General features: G+C 42.9%; 2 protein-coding genes across 2 annotated transcripts in view; one reads left to right on the top strand and one right to left on the bottom strand.

Moving 5' to 3' along the window:
• Positions 1–7,109, top strand: part of serinc1 (serine incorporator 1) — a 36,245-nt gene extending 29,136 nt beyond the window's left edge. Inside the window, exons 9-10 of the mRNA XM_078542163.1 lie at positions 3,878–4,108; positions 5,562–7,109. Of these exons, the coding sequence (XP_078398289.1) occupies positions 3,878–4,108; positions 5,562–5,700 (370 nt within the window). The 3' untranslated portion in view covers positions 5,701–7,109. The remainder of the gene's footprint in view (positions 1–3,877; positions 4,109–5,561) is intronic.
• A 956-nt stretch (positions 7,110–8,065) lies between these two features.
• The window catches only part of hsf2 (heat shock transcription factor 2), a 28,785-nt gene continuing 17,158 nt past the window's right edge, over positions 8,066–19,692 (bottom strand). The window contains exons 11-12 of the mRNA XM_078542162.1: positions 14,648–14,717; positions 8,066–8,523 (exon numbers count right to left, since the gene is read on the bottom strand). Coding sequence (XP_078398288.1) covers positions 8,234–8,523; positions 14,648–14,717 — 360 coding nt within the window. The 3' untranslated portion in view covers positions 8,066–8,233. The remainder of the gene's footprint in view (positions 8,524–14,647; positions 14,718–19,692) is intronic.

Raw genomic sequence — 19,692 nt, forward strand, 5'->3', positions numbered from 1 at the left:
CGGTGACATCGGGAGTTCCGCCCAACGTCATCCCGCGTCATTTTACGCATTAACAAGCGGGCCCCGTTCCCTGCTCGCCGACCGGGAAATCCTGGCCTAAGGGATAGACAAGATAAAATCATAGGCAGCAAAATGGAAGAAATATTAAAAAATAATTACTTTGCTTCAATGTACTAAGGATACAGATCAGAATAAAAAGAGGAGAAATATTAAATAAATGAATCAAACTCTGAGGTTAAAATCCCTGGTCTGGATAAATTGCATCTATGCATTTTAAAAGAATCTAGAGAAGGGATAGCAGAGGCAATATTACATCTATTTAATAATTTGTTCAAAAAAAGGTGTAGCAGCAGACTGGCGGCTAACTCATGTTATACTTGTATTTAAGAAGGGAGATAGAACATGACCAGGGAATTGTAGACCAGTGAGCTTAACATTGGTAGTAGGAAAAATAATGGAATTCCTACTAAAAGAGAACACTAAAAAAACCAGAAACCACAAGTATAGTACTGCTTGACCAACCTCATTAAAGAGGTAACAAAGAGTAGTCAGGAGTAATGCAGTAGATATAACTTATCAAGATTAACAAAAATTCTGCGATAAATTACCACACAGTTGATTAATGATACATGCAGAGTCAAAGGACAAGTAGCAGAATGCATCTGTGAGCTGGCTACAAGCCAGAAATCAGAGCTAGGGGTAAATGGGAGCTATTCAGGGTGACAGCAGCTGAAAGTGGGTTCTCAAGAATCAGTGCTGGGACCACTGCTGTTCAGCATTTCATATTGACCTTTTCAACTATTGAATCGAGAACACATTTTCTAAATTTGCAGTTGCCAGCAAACTGGTGTGCGGGATAGCCAATATGGAAGAGGACAGCAACAGATTACAAGAAGATGTTAATAAATGCAGAATCAGCATATAATTAGCAAATGCATTTCAACGCAGATAAGTGTGAGGTAATACATTATGGTAAGAAAACTAAGGATATCACATTATTCAGAAAATAAGAATCTAAATGGAGTAGAGGAGTTATGGGATCCAGGAGTGCAAATGCACCATTTACTAAGGCTATTAAAAAAGCAAACCAAGCACTAGAGTTTATTTCTGGAGGGATACAATTTTTTTAAAAAAAGAGAAGTTATACTGAACCTGTATTGAACCTTGAATAGACCAAACGTAGATACTGTGTATAGTTCTGGTTGCCATGTTGTAAAAAGGATATAGATGCACTGGAGAGGGTGCGAAACATTTTACAAGAATAATAGCAGAAATGTGGGGAAAAATTTGACAACAGCTGGGTTTTATGTTCCCGCTGAAGTCAATGGCGTTTATAATAGTTCGTCGCATTTTACGGCCCCGTCCCCACCGAAACGGGGCCGTAAAATTCTGCCCGTGAGCTTATACCTACCAGGAAAGGATGGACAAGCTGCCTCTCATTGTATTTGTTCAGACTTGGAGAAGTGTGGATTAATTAAGGAAAGCCAGTATAGTTGTTTGGTAGTACAAAACTTGAGTATTGCTGAAAAAAGGGACATGCTGTTTAAGCTTTTCATCTTGCACTCACCAGGACAGATGGCAAGATTTACAATAGTAATGGGAACAACAATTTATACTGCATGAGAAGAGACTGCTGTTTGGTTGGCAAGTGGACTTTCATTGGTAGAGGCATGCCATGGAGAATGCAGCAGGGAACAGTTAACTGCCAAGCTTCTGTTCAAATTCAAACCAGGCAGGTCAACTCTGGTCAAGGCATTGCCTTGGGGAATGAACCAGGGAATGGCTGTCCCCTCAACCTTTAGTTTAGATGAAAAAGGCGCAATGCATGGACATACTCCTGTCTGCAAAGGACAAGGCCCTGTGTGAGATAATATGTGGCTACTAGCATGCATAAGTGAGGCACACTGCAAGCCCAACTGATAATTTTAAATTGGTTTTCATTCTAATGCTTTACACAATCAGCCATTTGCTCACCGTGCAAGCTTGATGCTGAAATATGGCGCATCAAAGCTGTCCTGTGGGATAATGGCTACCCTGAACAGATCATTGCTCACTGTATATTGTGTAAGCTCATGAACGGGCCTAAGACTGGCACTTTCGATCCTGAAAAGTGCCCAGTCTACCTCATTACCCTGGAAGGGTAAGATGTCTCAAAATTTTGAGCAACAGGTGAAAAGCTAGCCGTTTCAAGCTGTTACTATGCAGTAGCAACGCAAGCGGTATTCTCCGCTAACAGGATGCTGCCGTCAACCAAAAAAGACATCATGCCTATCACACAAATGAGTAATGAGTATATGAATTTCAGTGCTGGTGTGATGCCAGGTATGTAGGCTGTACATACCACCGACTGGCGGAGTGTATCAAACAGCATGTACCTTCAGCTATGTGCAACAGGCAAAGTACTGACCATACCCAATCAACCCACGCTTGCAAAACTCAAAACATTAGATGAACCACTGCTTTTCTTGATGTGTATTAATGACCTACAGCGACTTGGCTGTACAGGGCACAATTTCAGAATTCGCAGATGATTCAAAACATGGAAGTATTGTGAAGAGGATAGTGATAGACTTCAAGAGAACATAGATAGGCTGGTGGAATGAGCAGATGTGTGGCAGATTAAATTTAATGTCGAGAAGTGTTAAGTGATCCATTTTTGCTAGGAAGAAAGACGAGGAGAGGCAATATGAAATAAAGGAGGTGCAATTCTAAAGGAGGTGCAGAAATAGAGAGACCTGGGAACATGTGCACAAATTATTGAAGGTGATAGGACACGTTGAGAAAGCTGTTAAATTGGCATACAGGATCCTGGATGTTATAAATAGAGAAATAGAGTACAAAAGCAAGGAAGTTATGATGAACCTTTACAAAACACTTTTTACCCTAAGCTGGAATATTGCATCCAGTTCTGAGCACCACACTTCTAAGGAGGATGCAAAGGCTTCAAAAAGGGTGCAGAAAAGATTTGCTAGAATGGTTCCAGGGATCAAGCCCTTCAGCTATGTGGATAGATGGGATAAACTGGGGCTTCTTAAGAGAAGTGGAAAGGAGATTTTTTTTTAGAAAGTGTCCAAAATCATGAGGGGTCTAGACAGAGTAGTGGAGAGGAATTATTCCCGTAAACAGAAGGATCATGAACCAGAGGACATCGATATAAGGTGAATGACAAAAGAACCAATGCCAATATGAGAAAAAACAGGTTTGCACAGCAAATGGTTAGGATCTGGAATGCACTACCTTAGGCAGATTCAATCGTGGCTTTCAAAAGAAATTGGATAATTATCTGGAGAGAGAATTTGCAGTGCTATGGGGAAGGATTGGGGAGTAGGACTAGTTGATTGGCACTTGCAGAGAGCCAGTGTGGACATGACGGGCCCAATGTCCTCCTTCAGTGTTGTAACAATTTCATGATTTCTGCACAGGCCTTGATTTGCTCACAAAACGGAACTTCAGCTGTTTCCATCACCTTTTGCAAAGTATCCACCTTCCAAAACAAGGTGTTTATTTTAATTTATGTTCCTTTCATCCTCCAAATAAACTGTACTAAAACATTAATTATAGATCATAACTTTGGACTGTAAAGGTAATGGGTGAGAACTTCATATTTTCCATAAAAAGTCCCATGTGTTAAAGATGAACACCAAGGTGAATGCTGCAACACTTGACGATAAATTTCACTATGCATTATTTTTCTTTGTCAGTTAATATAATTTCCCTATTTTGAGTAAAATAAGTGTTAACAAGTAATTGCAAACAAGGGTAATGTGCCCAAGCAGACAACTTACTATTCAGTAACTGTCAGTTACAATAAATAATCTTGTATGTTGATTTTATATGATCCCTTAATGTGATTTTAAACTTTGAAATTTTCTTACAGCATCCGGACATCAAACAATAGCCAGGTTAACAAACTGACTCTAACGAGTGATGAATCTACACTGATAGACGAAGGGGTTGGTCGAAGTGACGGTTCCCTGGATGATGGTAACAATGCACATCGTGCAGAGGACAATGAGAAAGATGGTGTCACCTACAGCTACTCCTTCTTTCACTTTATGCTGTTTTTGGCTTCTCTTTATATCATGATGACATTAACTAACTGGTATAGGTACGTAAACATTTTAAGTCAAAAATCTTTACTGCTGATAAACTAGTACCAAAAGATGGTTCAGCACTCTACTTGTTCTTCCTGCATAAATTGTGAGCAATGTATATACATTATAAAGAAATATAAACATGGAACTCTAACACCAAAGAATTAGACTATAGGCTAATATTTAAAAATATGAACCATTTTTGTTACATTAGCAAGTGCTTTAAAATTAAACAAATAAGCATTGTAGCTTCAGTGAAACATGATAAATTTTGTATTTGTATCTTTGTTGCAAAAAATGAATCTGTAGCTCTTCAATGGCTTAGGTGTTAAATTTGCTGTTCATTTTGGAACTAAGCCATAAAGATGAAGGAATTCACAGATTGGAACCCAGTTTGTGGGAAATACTTCATTTTGGGAAGATAGGAACACAGGAGTAGGAGTAGGCCATTCAGCCTGTTAGGCCTGCTCTGCCATTCAAACAGATCATGGCTGATTGTCTACTTCTTATGCCATTTTCCCCACTATCCCTATATCTCTTGATGTCATTAATATCCAGCAAACTATTGATTTCTGTCTTGCACATGCTCCATGACTGAGCTTCCACAACCCTCTGGGTTACAGAATTCAAAAGATTCACCACTCCTGAGTCAAGAAATTCCTCCTCATCTCAATCTTAACGCCCTGCTCTTTCTTCTGAGACTGTGTCCCCTGGTTTTAGACTCACCAGCCAGGGGAAACATCCTATCCACATCTACCCTGTAAGAATTTTGTTAGTTTCAATTCGAAACTCTGAAGAATACAGGCCCAGTTTCCTCAATCTCACAAGACAATCCGCCATCCCAGGGATTAGTCCACTGAACCTCTTGCACACCCTCTATGGCAAGTATATCCTTCCTTAGATAAGGAGAATAAAATTGTATACAAAACTCCAGATGCAATCTTGGGGTTGTAGTAGAGATGTTATATTTTGTCTTAGTGGCCCTAATTGGCTGTGGTTCCTGTCATTGATGACTATCTGGTCAGTCCTGCTAGAAAGTACGCACATGTGAATTTTGGGTGAGAATTGAATTTGCAACGTGTGATTAACATCATAATGCTCAGCATCTGAGTTTACCTGAAAGGATATTTTGCTGACGTTGTGCTCCTGGTGGGAAACATTATCCGCTGAGGTCACATCAGAAATTCCAGCATGTTATGTACACAATCTTCTAAACATCAATTCTTGGAAAATCAGGCTGAGAATTTCTAATATGTGCTCGCCTGGAGAAAGGGAAGTTAGGAAAATGGTCCTATGAATAACCATTGTGGTGGAGGGAGCTTGTACCTGTTGCCAGATCCATTAAAGAAATGGGGGATAAGTAGCTGAAATGATATTATGAAGGGTGCTTAAGTCTGACATAGTGTACATTAGCAACTTAGTGCATAAAGGATAATAAATGTTAAATTGTTTCTTTCACCTTCTCAGCCCTGATTCCTCATATGAAATGATGACTAGTAAATGGCCATCGGTTTGGGTGAAGATTTCTTCTAGCTGGATCTGCATCATGCTCTATGGGTGGACCCTAGTTGCTCCACTTGTTTTGACAACTCGTGAGTTTGATTGAAGAGTAAATTTAAGAAGCAGGTGATTTTCTGCTGCGATGCTTAGATTTGTCTTGTGATTTAAAATTCAAATTAAATGCAGTATTTGAAGATGACTGTAATTTTAAATATGGGTGTGCTACCATGTGGTAGAATTTATTTTTCCCTCTGTTTTATTGCATTATTGGAATGACTCATAGCTGTTTGATGTTTAGAAAGAATTTTGCTTAACTCCACCTTAAGCATCCAATCTTGTGATGACTGAAATATGAAAATTGGTCATCAAATGTTTTACATCTGTATAGATGTTAGAAAGTGTGACTGAATCTCCAAATAAAGTGAATCGTGCACACATTTAGTAAATATACCTTTAAAGTGGAAATGGCAACTTATGTTAGCTTTAAAATACAGGAAGTCTTGAGAATTAAGTAACTGGTCTTGATACAAGTTTTCTGCTTGGCTTAGTGGTGTCTAAGAAAAGGCTTATCAGCATCACGTACAATAGACTACACTGCAAAATAAATGTGTCTAGTCCTATGCTGTTACAAATGCAACACTTAAGTATTGTAGGAATTGTTTTACTGGCTTTTTGGGTGCACGTACTAAACCTGTGAATTTAGTCAGCTAGTCTTGCTGATATTTAATAGTTGATTCACTTAGCTTTCTCAAGTTCAGATTAGATGGAAGCAATTTAGCAGAAAACTGAGAACCTCTTTTGCTGATTGAATTTGGTTGTGGATTTTAATGTAAACAGTATTAATAATAGTTTATATAAATTTGAGTTCCCAATGTCTACATTGATTTGACTCTAGGCTTGTTAGCTTCAGTAATATAAATTTCTGATGGATAATGGTTGATGCAAGTTTTATTTGTATTATGGGATCTCCATAGGAACTCAATGTAGCTTACTGCCTAATTGTCTTTGCTGCATGTATATTGGTAATTGAGTCACCCTTTGAGCACATGCAACAGTAACTTTATATCTGTTCATGAGTGATGACAACCATAGTTTCAAAGCCAATCATAGTTTTAAAGCCCAATCTCCAAGTTATTGATGCTTCTGATGATTGGATTGTTTTGACAGTATTCTTCCCACTTTATTTCTAAAATACACCATTACTGTTCCAATTGGCCTGTTTTAGTTTCACTTACTGAAGAGAATGACTTAGAAACAAGACTGAGCACGTGTTTTAATTTTAATTACTGCCACGTAAGTTATTACATTATTATTTTGGAGGGGGAATGAGTAGATACCTTCTTGGAACTATGAAGATGATTGGAGAGGGTTTTAATTAAAAATTAAAATTCTAATGTGAGTATTAGCCACTTTGAAACATGGACATTGAGATTTAATTATGTATTGCTGTGAAACTTTTGTTTATTTATGTGAGCCACCTATTGTAACTGTTTCAAATAAACCTTAACAAAGCAAGTGAGTTTTTATTCTCCAAAAACCTGCTAGTTCCTTAATCCATGTTGCATCTCTACTTAGGAATACAACCATTTTAAAATTACCATTCTGATGTGGTATTGCTCATTAGTGTTAAGCCGATAACTCATTATACATGCTGAAAGAAAAATGTCATTTGTCTGTCATTCTCTTGTCCTAACCTCATTCCCAGTTTACATATTTTCCTGAGTGTATCTGATCTTTCCTCACGCATTTGCGTTATTTACAACTAATGTTTTCTTCTACTGCACAGGGTGAATGCATGATTCTTACTGAATGCAGAGCACTGGACCAAGTGCACACTTGTCATGGCCCAACCTTAGCTGACTGGAAAAACAACACTCTAGGAAGAGTTGTTTTTAACAAAGTTAACAGCAACACAAAGGCCAAAATAATCACATTTTACTATAAATAAAATGTGAAGTTTCATAGAGGTATGACTGTTTAGACAAGCCAAAATAAAGTCTTAATGCAGCACCCTGGGCATGGGACAACATTGAGAATGTTATTCTTTACACTTTTTAGCAAGCTATATCTACTGAATTTCCTTTTTACCCTCAAAATAAAGCAAATTAATAACCTTAAAGAAATGTAAGGAATATTTCTACGCTTCAAAAATGATTGCTAAGGTGATCAAGAATCTGGTTACATCAGCTATAATACATGTCACTGAACAATGCACAAGCTTTATCCAAAACAGGATAGTAGTTTTTTTTTAATGGTCATGGAATGTAGGGGGGTGCTTTCAGTTATCCCAAGCGAGTTTGGGGGCAAATGTGTCATTTTACACACTACAAAATTGCAAGGTATTGATTTCAATTTCACACATGCCATCTGTAACAAAATAAAACAATGCCATGTAATGTCACAGCAATATTACAAAAAAGATCACGACATACATAAAGCTGCAATTCTGTTGGAATTTTTAGAGTACAGGAAACAAAGTACTTTATATATATTAGCAAAAAAATTGAATACAACATATTTACATGAAACATAATACAGGACATGAACTACACAAACCATTCTTACAGTATAAATTAAATGCTTCAAGTTTTAAGTTAGTCATTAGCTGGATGTATGGATAAGAATCTTTAACTTATTGGCTAACTGTCCAATAAAGAATTTTCACCATCTAGAGTATTTGAGGGAGCCAATTCACACAAATAAAACAGTGTTTCTTCACTTGCTTCTTCTTCTGTGAGAGGTTCTAATTTAAAAAGTTGACTTGTCTTTTTTTTCTCATTTTCCCCTTCTATCTCATTTCTCTGTAGATGATTGTCTTCATATGTACACTTAAGGCCTGAAGTAGTGTGTTCCTTTTCCAATATAGATGATGCATTTCCATCCAAGAAAGTTAGTACAGGGTACATATTATATTGCATCAGCTGCTTTCCTGCAAATAAACCAAAATAAATTGAGCTTTTTAAAAGAGATGGGAAGGACAGAAAACCAAACAGATAGCAATCTTTCAACAGAACTTTTATATAAAAATATTAAGCTATCTTTTCTCTGAATAGACAATTGTTTAAAAAATTTCCTGGAAGGAACAGTACCATTGTGTTTGTTACTGGTCTTGTAATCTAGATTGTCATAAAAATCTATCTGGTTCACCAATGTCCTTTAGGGAAGGAAATATGTTGTCCATACCCAGTCATTTGAGATTCCAGACCAACAACTACTCTTAACTGGCCTAGCAAGCCACTGAGTTATATCTAGCCACTACACAACTGTGATAAAACACTGAACATGACAATGGCAAACCCGCCAGCCAACCTTGCAAAACCTGCCTAACATCTGGGGACTTGTGCCAAAATTGGAAGCGTGGTCCCACAGACGAGCCAAGCAACACACTGACTGTCATACTTAGAGAAATCTGGGACATTGGCTGAAAGGTATGATTCTATACCTCATCCCTGGCTGTGTACTGTTCCACCAGAGATGTCAGCACAGTGGTATGGAGGCAGGAGGGAATGGCCCTGGAAGTCCTCAACATGGGCTCTAGACCCAGAATGTATGCTGGGTGAGGAACTTCAATATCCATCGCAGAGTGGATCAGTAGCACCACTATTAACCCTTAGGCAGGGATTACTGTAACATTAAAAGAACCAACAGGAGTGAATAATTACCAGGCCACCTCCTCACCAATCTACCTATCGCAGTTGCATCGCTCCATGACCACATTGGTCAAAATGGCTACTGCATAGTCCTCTTGAAGACCAAGCCTAATTTTCATACTGAAGGTGGACACCCTCCATAGTGCTAGTGCAAGACAACACAGTGCTAAATGGGAAACATTCAGAACAGATATCAGTTCAAAACTGGAAAACATGCAGCGTTGTGGGGCAGTAGCAGAACTGCATCCCACCACAATCTGTAACCTCATGGCCCAGCATATCAATAACAGCATAGCAGGAACACAGGACAACATGCATGGTAAACAACAGAAGCAGCATACTTAAAGACTAAGCAATCTCACATCCAATGGATCAAATTAAAGCTCTGCAGTTCTGCCACATCCAGTCATGAATGATGGTGGAGAACTAAACAGCTAACTGGAGGTGGTGATTCATCTTCACCCTCAATGATGGCAGAGCCCAGAATGTGGCTACATAAGGCAAGGTTGAATTGTCTGCCACCATTTTCAGCCAGAAATGCCTAGCAGAGATAAATCTCAGCCTCCTCCCGAGGTCTCTATCATCATAGTTGCCAGTCTTCATAATTCGATTTACATCATGGGATGGCTGAGCACACTGCTACATCCAAAGTCTATTGGCTCCGACAACATCTCAAATGTAGTGAAGACTTGTGCTCCAGAACTAGTTGTGCCTCTAGCCAAGCTGTTCCACCACAGCTACAATATTTGCACCTACCTAACGAAGTGGAAAACTGCCAAGATAAGTCTTGTTCAAAAAATAGGACAAATCCAATCCAACCAATTACTACCCCATCAGTCTACTCTCAATTGGAAGCAAGCATTGTCGACAGTGCTATCTGACACTCTCCAATCACCTGCTCACCAATGCTCAATTTTAGTTTCACCAGGATCACTCAATTTCAGACCCCATTACAGCTTTGGTCCAACCATGGACAACAGAGTTGAATTCCAAAGGTGAGATGAGCATTCCTGCCCTTGACATCAAGCTAGCATTTGACAGCACGTGACACTGAGAAACCCTAGCAAAACTGAAGTCAATGGGAATCAAGGTAAAAGCTCTCCACTGGCTAGAGTCATACCTAACACAAAGGAAGATGGTTGTGGTTGTTGGGGGCCTTTCATCTCAGGCCCAGGTGACTGCTGCAATAGTTTTTCAGGGCAATGTCCTAAGCCCAACCACCTTCAATAAGAACTTATAATATTTATATAGCATCTTTAATGTAATGAAACATTCCAAGACACCTCACAGGGATATTATAAAACAAAGTATGACACCAAGCCACATAGGGCTATTAGATCAAATGGCCAAAAACTTGGTCAAAGAGATGGGCTTTTATGAGCATCTTAAAAGAGAATAGAGAGGCAGAGGGGCATATGCAGGGAATTCCAGAGTGAGGGCTAGACATCTGAAGGCACAGGAACCAACGGTGAAGCAATTAAAATCAAGAATGCACAAATGATCAGAATTAAAGGTGCGCAGATATTTCAGAGGGCTGTGGGGCTGAAGGAGGTTACTTAGATAGGGAGGGGCAAGGTCATGTAAACAAGGATGAGAATGCTGAAGTCAAGATGTTGCTTGACCGGGAGCCAACATAGGATGGAGAGCACAGAAGTGATAGGGAAATGGTACTGCTGCAAGTTCAGACAGGGACAGCAGAATTTTGGGATGACCTATCTAAAGTTTACAAAGGTTAATGTGCATCAGAATAGTTCAGTGTAGGCATAAAGAAGGTATGCTGATGAAACACAAGTGACTTGGCAGTTCTCCTGCCTCTGAGCTAGAAGGCCCTGGATCCAACTCCAGGACTTGTTGGCCATGCAAGATATGTTCACGTGGTTCAAAGCAGGTTGTTAATCAGCCTGCAAAATCCTTTCAACAGTCCACACCATTCTCCAAGGGAGGAAAAAAAGTGTATGAAGATACACAAACCAAACAAGCAGCAAATGATCTGAGCCAGCTGTTTCATCAATGACCTTCCCTCCATCAAGGTCATATTGTGGAATGCAAACCTGATGACTTCCCTGTTTAGTTCCATCCACAACTCTTCAGATAATGGTGCACTTTATGCCTACGTGCAGCAAGACTTGGGGAAAACATTCAGGTTTGGGCTGACATATGGCAAGCAGCATTTGCAAAACACTAGCGCTAGGCATTGACCATCTCCTGCAAGAGAATCTAACCATTTTCCCTTGACATTCAAAGGCATTACTATCATTGAATCCCCCATCAACATCCTGGAGGTTCATCTTTGGCCAGAAACATGGCTCGATCAGCCAGATAAATCATCTTCTTAGGCAGTCCCTTTGGATAGAGGATGACTTTCTTCCACTCTAGTTCGATGGGTTTTGAGATCTGCAGGCTCTGCCTTGTGCGGAGTAGGTTGTGCATGGAGGGTCGGGCAGATGAATTGTTGGAAGGTCCGTGCACTCTCTCTGACATCTCGACTTTGCCTGTGCAAGTTCCCAATCAAATCTCTCGACGTGTTCGGTGTCTTCCCAAATGAACCTTCCTCATTTCAGTTAGTCACAAGTCAGGAGCCCCATAAATCGGTGGAGATATTTGACCTCTTCAGGGATGCTTTGGGGGCACACTTAAAGTGTTTCCATTGTCCTCCTGGGAATCCCATGCCATGACTGAGTTCTGAGTAGAGCAGTTGCTTCAGGAGTCTGGTATCAGGTTTACGAATAACATCATGTCCAACGGTGCTGGTCTTGAGTGATTAGCACCTTAATATTTGGCATGTTGGCTTGGGAAACAGTGCTGCTGTTGGGCAGCCTTTCTTGCCACCAGGTGTGGGGGGCCTTGGCAAAGGCACCAGCGGTCCGGGGGTGGCCCTTGGCAAAGGCACCAGCGGTCCGGGGTGGGGGGGCCTTGGCAAAGGCACCAGCGGTCCGGGGTGGGGGGGCCTTGGCAAAGGCACCAGCGGTCCGGGGTGGGGGGGCCTTGGCAAAGGCACCAGCGGTCCGGGGTGGGGGGGCCTTGGCAAAGGCACCAGCGGTCCGGGGTGGGGGGGCCTTGGCAAAGGCACCAGCGGTCCGGGGTGGGGGGGCCTTGGCAAAGGCACCAGCGGTCCGGGGTGGGGGGGCCTTGGCAAAGGCACCAGCGGTCCGGGGTGGGGGAGCCTTGGCAAAGGCACCAGCGGTCCGGGGTGGGGGGGCCTTGGCAAAGGCACCAGCGGTCCGGGGTGGGGGGGCCTTGGCAAAGGCACCAGCGGTCCGGGGTGGGGGGGGCCTTGGCAAAGGCACCAGCGGTCCGGGGTGGGGGGGGCCTTGGCAAAGGCACCAGCGGTCCGGGGTGGGGGGGGCCTTGGCAAAGGCACCAGCGGTCCGGGGTGGGGGGGGCCTTGGCAAAGGCACCAGCGGTCCGGGGTGGGGGGGGCCTTGGCAAAGGCACCAGCGGTCCGGGGTGGGGGGGGCCTTGGCAAAGGCACCAGCGGTCCGGGGTGGGGGGGGCCTTGGCAAAGGCACCAGCGGTCCGGGGTGGGGGGGGCCTTGGCAAAGGCACCAGCGGTCCGGGGTGGGGGGGGCCTTGGCAAAGGCACCAGCGGTGCAGGGTGGGGGGGGCCTTGGCAAAGGCACCAGCGGTCCGGGGTGGGGGGGGCCTTGGCAAAGGCACCAGCGGTCCGGGGTGGGGGGGGCCTTGGCAAAGGCACCAGCGGTCCGGGGTGGGGGGGGCCTTGGCAAAGGCACCAGCGGTCCGGGGTGGGGGGGGCCTTGGCAAAGGCACCAGCGGTCCGGGGTGGGGGGGGCCTTGGCAAAGGCACCAGCGGTCCGGGGTGGGGGGGGCCTTGGCAAAGGCACCAGCGGTCCGGGGTGGGGGGGGCCTTGGCAAAGGCACCAGCGGTCCGGGGTGGGGGGGGCCTTGGCAAAGGCACCAGCGGTCCGGGGTGGGGGGGGCCTTGGCAAAGGCACCAGCGGTCCGGGGTGGGGGGGGCCTTGGCAAAGGCACCAGCGGTCCGGTGTGGGGGGGCCTTGGCAAAGGCACCAGCGGTCCGGCAGGGGGGGCCTTGGCAAAGGCACCAGCGGTCCGGCAGGGGGGGCCTTGGCAAAGGCACCAGCGGTCCGGCAGGGGGGGCCTTGGCAAAGGCTCCACTGCTGGTACTTCTCTCGTGCTTTGAGATGCAAGCTATAGGTTGGCCAAGTCGCCTACAATAGGCACCTCAGAGCCAGATAAATACTGCTGACAATGAGACTAGGTCAGACGCAGAGTATTCTGCAGCGAGTGACTCACCAGACTCCCCAAAGTCTTTATAATATCCACAAAGCAAGGAACTATGCTGGGATATTCTTCACTTACCTGGATGTGTGCCTTGCCAACAGTCTAAGCTTGACACCAACCAGGGCAAAGCAACTCAGTGTGTATCACCTACAAGATGCACTGTGCTCTTGCCAAGTCATCTTTGACAGCACCCAACCCAAACCCATGACCTCTAATGCCAAAAACGTCAAGAGCAGCAGGCAGAGAGGAACATCCTCATTCAAGTTCCACTCCAAGTCACACAACGTTTCAACTTGGAAAGACATCACTGTTTCTTCATTGTTGCAGGACCAATATACTGGAACTCCCTCCCTAACACCACTGGTGGTGCACCTGCACCACACAGACTGTAGCAGTTCAAAGTGGCTCACCAACACTACCTCAAGGACAATTAGGGGTGGGCTGCCTGGCCTTTTTAAAAAAAAATTCATTCACAGGATGTGGGCTTCGCTTGCTGGGCCAGCACTTATTGACCATCCCTAGTTGCCTGGCTAGTGATGCACTGTTTCATGAATGAAATAAAAATCTTCAAGGAACCCTAAGGCTTTCTCAAGATGATGCATTCTTCCAAAAAGGATGTACACACATTCATGTAATGTTAGTGTAATGTTCTTAAAAGTAATTTCAGGATTATTTTGATCAGGGCCGATAGGGTGACACTAGGTATCCACTGTCTCCATGAGAAAGACAGCACTATAAGTGCACCCCACCAGGAGGACTCAGGACTGTATCTTACTGAAAGGGTATGATGACACAGGTGAGAGAGAAATTTGGCATTGCAGCTGGAGCCCCTCAGATTTCAAGGTAAGGGAGGCCTAAAAAGGCAAATACTTTTCTATTCCAGCTTTTCAATGGATCTTAAGAGTCTGGAGGTGGGACTATGGTCAGAGTATGAATGGGCCTCACTAATGATCTGACCACAAGGCTCTGCATATTCAGAACTCATATAAAGTGCAGTTCAGGCATGTTATTCGTGTCCAGCACCTAGGTGAATTAAATGCAGAAGGGGAGGAGGAACAGGAAAATTCACCTCTAGTCTCATTACAACTGCTCCAGCTGCACTCTTATGCCAGTTAATATACCACAAATCCTACAACCACTAACCAGTATCAGAAGACTTGCTTTCATCCACCTTAGGTTCTGTTCCATTACGGTTTTCTTTAGCTCCCGATACCTGGCATTAGAAACAGAAATTCACGTGAACATATTGAACTTAAATGATTTGTGAACAATATATAAATCTGTAATAAATTTTAGCAGTGCACAGTTTTATCTTGCTCACCATCCTTCCAGTTACATTCCACTCTGTTCTGGAGGGAGACTTATATTTGCATTTAAGGTTTCTAATGTGGCCCTAATACTATCAGAATTGATATTGCCCCTATGGATCACAGTTTACTCGACTGCAGGTTCATCCGTTTAAAATTGTTACTGAAAGTGAAAGCAAATTTCAGATCAATGCTTTCCTGGCTGTTGTTAACAATATAATACAAAGGACATTCAGACGGTATTCCATGCACAGCATAAGATCATCAAATGATCATCTGTAGACATTATTTATCTTTAGCTTTCTTGGTTTCGTCTAAAATATATGAGAAATCAAGAAGTTATCCTATAAATAAGCAGGCATCAGATGCACAATTTGGAGGGGAGATCTGAGAGTAAACATCACACTCCAGGATATTTCCTTTGGAACTCTGTTTCCAGAACTCAAATATCATGTACAAAAAATTACAACTAGCTTTGTACCTGTTAATGAAATGTGAGGCGCTATATTTTCCTGCATGCTGATGGCAGATGAGATGCCTTGCTATATTCGGGAAAATTATTTCCTGAATGATTTCTTTTAACAATGTAGCATATTAGTAAATTATATCCTACTTCCATAAGAAATGAATTGATATTAAACGTTTTCATAAGCAGCATGGGTACCAAACCCACTATATGTACAAAAATGTATAATTTGTTAAGAGGAATGCAGTCAACTGGATTTTACTTTTTAACTGTCAAGGTTTTCAATAAGAAGTATTCAAGGCCATATTTATTTATGTATAACGGGCCCACTCTCCCTCCCTCAGTTACTTTCCACAAATCAATTACTTCGCATCTTTTTTTAAAATATGTTCCGTTGGGAAACTTTACGTGAATATTTATCAACAACAGAAAACAAAAAATAACATTAGATATATGGCAAAAAAAAACCAGGCCACTCGGCCCAAACAGTCCATGCCTGTGTTTATGCTCCACTTGAACCTCCTCCCATCTTTCTTCATCTAAATTTACCATCGTAACTATCTATTCCCTTCTCCTTCAAATGTTTGTCTAGCTTTCCCTAAAGTGCAAGAATACTATTTGCTTCAACTACTCCCTGTGGTGAGCTCCACACACTCTTCTGAATTCCCTAAAGGATTTCTTGGTCACTGTCTTATATTGATGGCCTCTAGGTATGCTATTCCCCACAAGACCAAGCATTGTTTCTGTATCCACTTATCAAAACCTTTCACAATTTTAAAGACCTCCATTAGGTGACCCCTGAGCCTTTTGATTCGAGGATATCCTTTCCTCATATGTACACCCATGCATTTTACATTGAAAATACATTTCCAAAAGTGAGAACAATATATTTTAATCAACCCTTAATTCCAATTTCAACCAGAGGAGGCACCAACTAAGGAAGTCGGAAGAGACAAAAGTCACTCTCATTCAGCTCTTTAGAGTCTTCAGAGCACCACTGATAGGACCTGGAAATGGACTAGTTATAAAAAAGCAATATTGTGGTGCTGGAAATCAGAAATAGAAAGCAGAAAAGGTTGGAAATGCTCAGTAGGTCTGCAGCATCTGTGGAGAACAAAGTATGCACTTTAGGTCTGTGACCCTTCAACAGAAATGAAAAAATTTAGAAATGTTTTCACTTGCTTAAAATTAAAACAAGGAGAGTCAAAAGGGAAAGTCTGTGATATGGTGGAGGGCAGGAGAGTTTAAATGACAAAAGATTCCATCATCAAAAGCCAAAGGGAGTGGTAATGGGACAAGAAACAAAGGGTGTGTCTAATGGTGGTGTGAATGGCAAGATAGCAGCCGTCTAAATGCAAAGTAATTCAGAAAGAAACAAGAGAAAAAACAAACCAGCAGAAAACAAAACACAAAATTGGGGCAGAGGTTATGATCTAAAATTGTTCAACTGAATGTTGAGTCCAAAAGCTGTAAAGTGCCCAGTTGAAAGATGAGGTGCTGTTCCCTAAGCTTACATTGAATTTCATTGGAACACTGTTTAGACCAAGGACAGAAAGGTCAGAAAGTGAGCAAGGTTAGGAGAGAGAGTGTGAGTGTGCGTGATAGAGTGTGGAAATGAGAGATAGACAGATGACTGAAAGCTCGAGATTATGCTTGCAGACTGAGTAAAGGTGTTCCGCAAAGTGGTCACCCAGTCTGCGTTTGTTCTCAGTGTTGCAAATACAGTATACTGAATTGAAAGTAGTACAAGAAAATCACTGTTTCACCTGGAAGCAGTGTTTGGGGTGTTGGATGGTGAGAAGGGAGGAGAGAGAAGGGCAGGCGCTTCATCTCCACAATAGCATGGAAAGGTGCTGTAGGGAAGGGTGCGGTTTTGGGGGTGACTGAGGAGTGGACCAGGGTGCTGCGGAGGAAATGGTCCCAATAAATTAGTTGTTAGATAACCTCATTTGCGAATGGCTTATTCTGCAGGGAGAAAACAAATTTTAAAAAATGTTTCATAATTTCTTTCTCCCCCAAAATTGGAAACTGGGGATATTCCCTCACAAAACAGTGTGATGAGGTCTTTACCAGTGCCTGGCCCAATTAGGTTTTAGAAACTTCCAAGTCATAGAATCATTAAAACAAAAAGTGGCCATTTGGTCCAACGTGTTCATGCTCAGTCCAATTCGTATACTGCCACTCCCCCTGCCCTCTCCCCACATCTATGCACTTTCCTCCTTTCCAGGTATTTAAAAAATGTAGAAAAATTAACACCACAGGAGGCAGCCACTCTGCCCATCCCACCTGCGCTGGCCTAAAAATGAGCCCCCCAGCTAATTCCATTTTCCAGCACTTGATCTATAGCCCTGGAGGTTATGGGACTTCAGGTACTATTTGGCCACAACTATTAAATGGCTTGAGGGTTTCTGCCTCTATTGCTCTTTCAGGCAGTGAGTTCCAGATCCATACCAACCTCCTGGGTGAAAAGATTTATCCTCTTTTCCCCTCTAAACCTTTTACCAATCACTTTAAATCTATGCCCCCTTGAAACTAACCTCTCTTCTACGGGAAGTCGGTCCTTCCCATCCACTTTATTCAGGCCCCTCACAACCTTGTGCGATCTCCCCCTCAGCCTTCTCTATTCAAAGGAGAACAGCCCCAGCCTATCCAACCTTTCCTCATAACTGCAATTTTCCAATTCTCGCAACATCCTTGTAACTCTCCTTTATACCGTCTCTAGTGCAATTACATCCTTTCTGTAATGAGGTGACCAGAACTGCATTGTGTACTAAAGTTGTGACCCAACTAGTGTTTTATATAGCTCCAATATAACCTCCCTGCTCTTATATTCTATGCCTCGGCTAATAAAGGAAAACATTCCGCATGCCTTCTTAAACACCTTATCAATTTGTCCTGCTGCTTCATGACCTCATTACAGCCTTGGTTCAAACATTTACAAAAGAGCTGAACTCCCAAGGTGAAGGGAGAGTGACTGCCGTTGACATCAAGGCAGCATTTCACAGAGTGTGGCATCAAGGAGCCCTATCAAAACTAGAGTCAATGGGAATCAGGGGGAAAACTCTTCGCTGGTTGGAACCATACCTAGCACAAAGGAAGAAGGTTGTGGCTGTTGGAGGTCAGTCATCTCAGCTCCAGGGCATCACTACAGGAGTTACTCAGGGGAGTGTCCTCGGCCCAACCATCTTCAGCTGCTTCATCAATAAAAATCCTTCCATCATAAGGTCAGAAGCGGGGATGTTCAGCACCATTTGCGACTCCTCAGATACTGAAGCAATCTATGTCCAAATGCAGCAAGGCCTGGACAATATCCAGGCAAGTGGCAAGTAACATTCATGCCACACAAGTTTAAGGCAATGACCATCCCCAACAAGAGAGAATCCAACCAGCGTCCCTTGATGTTCAATGGCATTACTATCACTGAATTCCCCACTATCGGCATCCTGGGAGTTACCATTGACCAGAAATTGAACTGGACTAGCCATATAAATACTATGGCTACAAGAGCAAGTCAGTGGCTAGGAATTGTGCAATGAGTAACTCACCTCCTGGCTCCCTAAAGCCTGTCTACCATCTATAAGGCACAAGTCAGGAGTGTGATGGAGTACTCCCCACTTGCCTGGATGAGTGCAGCTCCCACAACACTCAAGCAGCTTGAAACCATCCAGGACAAAGCAGGTTGCTTGATTGGCACCACATTCACAAACATTCACACCCTCTACCACCGATGCACAGTAGCAGCAGTGTGTACCATCTACAAGATGCACTGCAGGAATTCACCAAGGCTCTTTCAATAGCACCCTCCAAACCCACGACCGCTACCATCTAGAAGGTCAAGGGCAGCAGATAAGACGGGAACACCGCCACCTAGAAGTTCCCCTACAAGATACTCACCATTCTGACTTGGAAATATATCGCCGTTCCTTCACTGTCGCTGGGTCAAAATCCTGGAACTCCCTTCCTAACTGCACTGTGGGTGTACCCACACCACATGAACTGCAGCAGTTCGAGAAGGCAGCTGACCACCACCTTCTCAAGTGCAACTAGGGATGGGCAATAAATGCTGGCCCAGCCAGCATAGCCCACATCCCGTGAATAAATTTTTAAAAAATTCACTCCAGGGTCCCTAACTTCCTCTACACCTCTCAGTATTCTCCCATTTATTGTGTATTCCTTTTCCTTGTCTGACCTCACCAAATGCATCATCTCACACTTCTCCAAGTTGAATTCCATTTACCTCTTTACTGCCCATCTGACCAGCCCGTTGATATCTTCCTACAGTCTACAGCTTCCCTCCTCACTATCAACCACACGGCTATTTTTTTGTGTTGTCTGCAAACTTCTTCATCATACCCCCTACATTCAAGTCCAAATCATTAATATATACCACAAAAAGCAGGAGATTAGTGTCGAGC

This window comes from Cetorhinus maximus, chromosome 5 (genome assembly GCF_964194155.1).
Source record: "Cetorhinus maximus chromosome 5, sCetMax3.hap1.1, whole genome shotgun sequence".
In the NCBI taxonomy this organism is placed as follows: domain Eukaryota; kingdom Metazoa; phylum Chordata; class Chondrichthyes; order Lamniformes; family Cetorhinidae; genus Cetorhinus; species Cetorhinus maximus.